This window comes from Octopus bimaculoides, chromosome 2 (genome assembly GCF_001194135.2).
Source record: "Octopus bimaculoides isolate UCB-OBI-ISO-001 chromosome 2, ASM119413v2, whole genome shotgun sequence".
In the NCBI taxonomy this organism is placed as follows: domain Eukaryota; kingdom Metazoa; phylum Mollusca; class Cephalopoda; order Octopoda; family Octopodidae; genus Octopus; species Octopus bimaculoides.
This window is the reverse complement of record NC_068982.1, coordinates 42,115,268-42,122,138: the sequence shown is the minus strand read 5'-3', so window position 1 is coordinate 42,122,138 and position 6,871 is coordinate 42,115,268. Positions and strand designations below refer to the sequence as shown.

The following is a 6,871-nucleotide window of genomic DNA, read 5'->3' as shown; positions in this document are numbered from 1 at the left end:
TCTGATAATTCTGCATTTTTCCAGTTAAACGTTTCCGATGACAGTACATAAACTTTTGATTCCAGATTCATGTTCAGGTAGGAATATAATAGCCCTTGTAAAATTACCTCTTTATTCTGCAGTGGTAAACATAGCTCTGGGTGTTGAACTGCAACTTGTGTACATTTTTTCAGAGTATTGTTGATGCAACAACCAGTCTCCTGTGCTGTAAGCTGACAATGCTGGTGTTTTTCACACTATCATCTCTATCAACTATAATGATTCTGAGAGCTTTCTTTCAAGACTACAGTTAATTGCCAAATATATCCGAATGAAAGAACAAAACTGTAATCCCTTAGAAATATAATACATTTTATTTTCACCCTTTTATCATTCACATATCTTACATTTTGTTCACTTTCTTACCTTTGTATAATAATGGTTTCAAATTTTGGCACAAGGCCAGCAATTGTGTGGTGTGAGATAAGACAATTACATCAACCCTAGTGTTCAACTGGTACTTATTTTATCTACTTTAAAAGGATAAAAGGCAAAGTCAACTTTGGCAGAATTAGAATTCAGAACGTGAAGATGGATGAAATACCATTAAACGTTTTATCCAGTATGCTAACAATTCTGCCAGCTCATCACTTTCTGTTTAATAACCTTTTCTATTATAGGCACAAGGCCTGAAATATGGGGGAGGGGGATAGTTGATTACATCAACCCCAGTACTCAACTGGTACTTAATTTATCAACCCTGAAAGGATGAAAGGTAAAGTCAACCTCAGCGGAATTCGAACTAAGAACGTAGTGACAAGTGAAATACCTACCGTTAAGCATTTTGTCCAGCATGCTTACAATTCTGCCAGGTCACCACCTTCACTTTCTGTTTAATAATGATAAGACTCAAGCTTACAGTCTTATAAATAAAACAGAAACAGAAATGTTTAATTAAAATATACAAGCTGTATAGTTAAACTTTAAAACCTGATTAGTACTTATGGTTGAGCAGTCCTAACTGACACATACTTCTTAACAGTGATAATACAGCAAGACCATCAGATAAAATAATGGCTTCAATTTTGGTATAAGACCAGCAATTTTAAGAAAAGGTTTAGTCAATTACATCAATCCCAGTGTTCAACTGGTACTTATTTTATCAATTCCAAAAGGATGAAAGGTGGAGTCAACTTCAGTAGAGTTTGAACTCAAAACATACACAGCAAGAAGAAATGCTAATTCAGCATTTCGTTTGATGTGCTAACAATTCTGTCAGCTTAACACTTTATCCTCACAAAAAATAATCCATTCTACTAAAGGCACAAAGCCTGAAGTTCGGGAGAAGGGGACTAGTCGATTACATCAACCCCAGTGTTTCACTGGTACTTAATTTATTGACCCCGAAAGGATGAAAGGCAAAGTTGACCTCAGCGGAATTTGAACTTAGAATGTAATGATGGGTGAAAAACTGCTAAACACTTTGTCCAGCGTGCTAATGATTCTACCAGCTTGCTGCCTTATGCCAGCTTGTCACCTCACAAAAAAATGCCAACCAATATGCCAGCTCACAAAAATTAATGCCCACCAATTCTTCCATCTCACCTCATCTCAATTATGCAGATATTAAACAAAATTAAACATTAACATCACAAATAAAGCAGAATCAGAAGCAAACTCAGTGGACACAGAGAACTTGTAAACAAATTCTTTCATAATAACAGAAAATACAAATAAATTCTTAAACGGCAAAACACCCAAAACAAAACCCCTAAACCCTAAAACTGCATTCTAAATCAGAATTTTTACTTTTGCTTTGTTGTTCCTTGTAGAATAGCTTTAGAAAATTAGAAATCTGGTTGTGGGTGAACTGGTTGGTAGTCTTTCAGTAAATGATGAATCACAGCCTAGAAAGGTAAAAAAAAGTCCAGAGATAAGATGAGCGCAAAATTAAATGGGTGTTAGGTTATATTGCAAAGATAGCAAACCCATTCAAGTATGGTGGGAAGAAATGATATGAGGGTGAGTAAAAGGTGTTCATTGATTTGTTCACTTAACATCTATTTATCTATGCTAGCACGGGTTGAACAGGATTATACAGGAGGCAAGGTGCTTGTCTTGTCCTCAACCTTCATCCATTTTCAAGCAAGGCAATATTTTTGCATGGCCAGACATCTTTCCATGGTAGTAGGGAAACAAAGGATGCCATTTGTATGATGATGATGCCAATTACAACTATCACATGATGTCAAGACAAGGAGACACAATAAATGAATGAATGAATGAATGAACAAATGAATGAATGAATGTGTATGTGTACATGTATGCATGTATGTATGTTCACAAATAAGACACAAAAGCATGGTAATTCCTTATGTATGAGCTCATATGTATGTAGTGTGGCATTACAGAAAACTATATACATGATGTCATTGTTGTTGGCACTCTGTCGCTTATGACGTCAAGGGTTCCAGTTGATCCGATCAACAGAACAGCCTGCTCGTGAAATTAATGTGCAAGTGACTGAGCACTCCACAGACATGTGTACCCTTAACGTAGTTCTCGGGGATTTTCAGCTTGACACAGTGTGACAAGGCTGACCCTTTGAATTACAGGCACAACAGAAACAGGGAGTGAGAGTGAGAGAAAGTTGTGGTGAAAGAGTACAGCAGGGTTTGCCACCATCCCCTGCTGGAGCCTCGTGGAGCTTTAGGTGTTTTCGCTCAATAAACACTCACAACGCCCGCTCTGGGAATCGAAACCGCGATCCTATGACAGCGAGTCTGCTGCCCTAACCACTGGGCCATTGCACCTCCACATTATTGTACTAGCAAGCTAAGAACAGATATTTGACATTGTAATTAGTCTATATATGTACATGTGACATATTGCACATTATTTTAATGTCTATTACATCGTAATAAACTCCAAAATATCACAATGCAAGAGAAATAATGACAGAGAAAGGAAGAAGAAAGAGACAGAAGGAGAGACAGACAGAGATTATGAATAGGCAAGCCATACCATAACAGTCCACTTTCGGTTTTCAGCTTCTTGCCAGACAACAGAATTCTTCCCATAGAATACACTATCAGAGACCTCTTCTTTGTGTCGTGGAAGACAATGCATAAACACCCAATCTGCAGCTGCTTCTTTTACTAACTGGAAAAAGAATTTAGAAATCAGTTTCAAGAACTGAAACTTTGAAAACAAGAATCTACCTTTTACCATATTTTCTAGCATACAAGTCGACATAGCATATAATATAAACATGTATTATAAACATCATATATACATATATATACATATATATATAAACATGTATTGTAAACATTATATATAGGTGCAGGAGTGGCTGTGTGGTAAGTAGCTTGCTTACCAACCACATGGTCCCGGGTTCAGTCCCATTGCATGGCACCTTGGGCAAGTGTCTTCTACTATAACCTTGGGCCGACCAAAGCCTTGTGAGTGGATTTGGTAGACGGAAACTGAAAGAAGCCCGTCGTATATATGTATATATATATATATATATATATATATATATATATGTGCGTTTGTGTGTCTGTGTTTGTTCCCCCACCATCGCTTGACAACCGATGCTGGTGTGTTTACGTCCCCGTAACTTAGCGGTTTGGCAAAAAAAGACCGATAGAATAAGTACTAGGCTTACAAAGAATAAGTCCTGGGGTCGATTTTCTCGACTAAAGGCGGTGCTCCAGCATGGCCACAATCAAATGACTGAAACAAGTAAAAGAGTAAAGAGATTCAAACATCGTCATTATCTTTCCTAACTCTGTTGCCTTTTATATGAAACTTTTGGTGCTTCAAAGTCATTTTGGTGTATAAGTCGACATACATTTTTTGACTGTATGTTCTAGTCTGAAAAATTTAACTTATAAGCTAGAAAATACAGTATTTATATTTTTTTAAATAATCAAAAATGTTGTCTGTTTTCTTCCTAAGCATTTTTCAAAAAGTAGCATATGTTGGATAGGTCAACCACTTTAGATATATATATATATTTTGCTCGAATTTCAGAAGCCAACTTCCTCCAACAATTCTTGCAATAGTTTGCAGGCGTGGCTGTGTGATAAGAAGCTTGCTTCCTAACCACATGATTCCGGGTTCAGTCTCACTGCATGACACCTTGGGCAAGTGTCTTCTACAATAGCCTCAGGCCAACCAAAGCCTTGTGGGTGGAGTTGGTAGATGGAAACTGGAAGAAGCCCTTCATATATATATATCTCTGTGTGTGCATCTTTGTGTCTGTGTTTGTCCCCCACCACTACTTGACAACCGGTGTTGGTGTCTTTATGTCTCTGTAACTTAGCAGTTCAGCAAAAATGACCAATAAATAAGTACCAAGCTTAGTATAGAAATTAACTACTGGAGTTGATTCATTCAACTAAAAGTTCTTCAAGGTGGGACCCCAGCATGGCCACAGTCTAATAGTTGAAACAAGAAAAAGATAAAAGATATGATATATCTTGAAGAGCCATGCTGCCCATACTGACAAGAGAAATTAATATAAATTTTTTTTAATCTGTAAGGCTAACTAACCATATTTGAGAGCATAAAAGATGCAAAGGGCATGTTAGACAGATACCAGTTTCAGCAACACATATACAAGAAAAACGTTTTTAGTGCATTAAAGCTTATGGGAGACCCAACTTCACATATAGAATCTGGGGTGACTTTCTGAGACGTTTTTTGGGGAAAATAATGCATTTTATATGCCATCAAATACGTTAATAAAAACTGATATAGTTATCAATAGGTGCAGGAGTGGCTGTGTGGTAAGTAGCTTGCTTACCAACCACATGGTTCCGGGTTCAGTCCCACTGCGTGGCACCTTGGGCAAGTGTCTCATTGTGAGTGGATTTGGTAGACGGAAATTGAAAGAACCCCATCGTATATATGTATGTGTATATATATATATATATATATATATATATATATATATGTATATGTATTTGTGTGTCTGTGTTTGTCCCCCCAGCATTGCTTGACAACCAATGGTGGTGTGTTTACGTCCCCGTAATTTAGCGGTTCAGCAAAAGAGACCGATAGAATAAGTACTAGGCTTCCAAAGAATAAGTCCTGGGGTCAATTTGCTCAACTAAAGACGGTGCTCCAGCATGGCCGCAGTCAAATGACTGAAACAAGTAAAAGAGTAAAAGAGGAAAAGAATAATATGTAAATTTGCAATATGTAAAGATATCTTAAGGCAGCAAGCTGACAGAACTGTTAGCTTGCCAGGCAAAATGCTTAGCAGCATTTCGTCTGTCTTTAGGTTCTGCTTTCAAATTCTGCTGCTGAAGTTAAAACTTTGCTTTCATCCTTTCAAGATAGACAAAATAAGTACCAGTTGAGTACTGGGATCGGCACAATTGACATAGCTCCTCCCCTGAAATGACTGGCCCTTTGCTAAAATTTGAAATCAATAAGTAAAGATATTTTAAGTTGAGCTGGCAGAATTGGCAGTATGCTGAATTGAAATGCTTAACAGCATTTTGTCCATCTTCAAGTTCTAAATTCAAATTCTGCTGAGGTCGATATTGCTTTTCATCTTTTCAGGGTTTATAATATAAGTACCAGTCGAGTACTGGAATTGATATAATCAAACTGTTAGTCTTGAAACCAATATGTAAAGATATTTTATAGACAACACAAAATGTTGCCATAGTAATAATACTTAATGTTGGTGCAGCAATGCATAATTAATTTACAAAGCTCTCATAATGATGGCATATAAAGTTTTGATAACAACAGAACAAAAGGTTGTCATATATAGCTATGACATCAACAGTATGCCATAATAATGGCCTCTAAAGTTAGAACAACAATATACAAGATTATAAATACAACAGTATATAAAAGGGTAAAGACCCCCTTTGGTCATGAATGACCATGGGATTGCACCTAGAAAGTTCCTCGCCAAAGCAGAAGTCCAGGCAAGGGTGTTTATGGAAGACCAGCAGTTGCCCATGCATACCAGTCTCTCCTCTCCACACCACTGATGTTATGCAAGGGAAAGACAAAGGCCGATATAGCTTGGCACCAGTGATGTCGCAACTCATTTCTACAACTGAGTGAAATGGAGCAAGGTAAAATAAAGTGTCTTGCTCAAGAACACAACACACAGACTGGTCTGGAAATCAAACTCACTACCTCATGATTGTGAGCCCAATGCCCTAACCACTGAGCCATGAACCTTAAGCCTGTCATATAAAATATACATGAAGTTGTTATATCAGTGATATTTAAGAGTTTTGTATCAACAGTTTTATTATCTCCGCTTTGTAACACCATATAAGTTTATCATATTAATGGCATTTATAATAAAATATAAGATTATCATACTTTTGAATTGACTTCATAGCCATCAAAGTCTTTGAGTCGTTTGGCTGATTCCTCTTCTTGGCCCATACTGATCCAAGTGTCAGTGATAATGGCATTGGCACGATACACAGCTTCCTTGGGGTCATTCGTCAAATGAATCTTCCCACCATGCTACAATATTAAGATAAGTGAAAACATTGACAAAGTAGCATGGCAATAAGAATTGTGTGTGTGTATGTGTGTGTGTGAGAGAGACAGAGAGAGACAGAGAGTTAATATAAACAGCTTGGCGAAGTTTAATAGTAATACCATAAAGGAAAAATTGAACCATCACTAAGTGTGACTAAAAGTGCTGAAGCACTTACATTGTTAGAAATAAGAGATAGAAAACTCTTAGTGCTGTAAGAAGAGTGCAAGATATATATATATATATATATATATATATATATCATCATCATCATCATCATCATCGTTTAACGTCCTCTTTTCATGCTAGCATGGGTTGCACGATTTGACTGAGGACTGGTGAAACCGGATGGCAACACCAGGC

The 6,871-nt window shown here is 37.1% G+C and overlaps 1 protein-coding gene across 2 annotated transcripts in view; it reads right to left on the bottom strand.

Annotated features, from left to right (window-relative positions):
• Positions 1-330: 330 nt before the first annotated feature.
• LOC106879359 (ornithine transcarbamylase, mitochondrial) overlaps positions 331-6,871 on the bottom strand; it is a 26,553-nt gene continuing 20,012 nt past the window's right edge. For both annotated transcript variants that reach the window (XM_014928879.2, XM_014928880.2), the window contains exons 8-10: positions 6,343-6,492; positions 3,004-3,141; positions 331-1,886 (exon numbers count right to left, since the gene is read on the bottom strand). In XM_014928879.2, the coding sequence (XP_014784365.1) occupies positions 1,827-1,886; positions 3,004-3,141; positions 6,343-6,492 (348 nt within the window). In that variant the 3' untranslated portion in view covers positions 331-1,826. The remainder of the gene's footprint in view (positions 1,887-3,003; positions 3,142-6,342; positions 6,493-6,871) is intronic.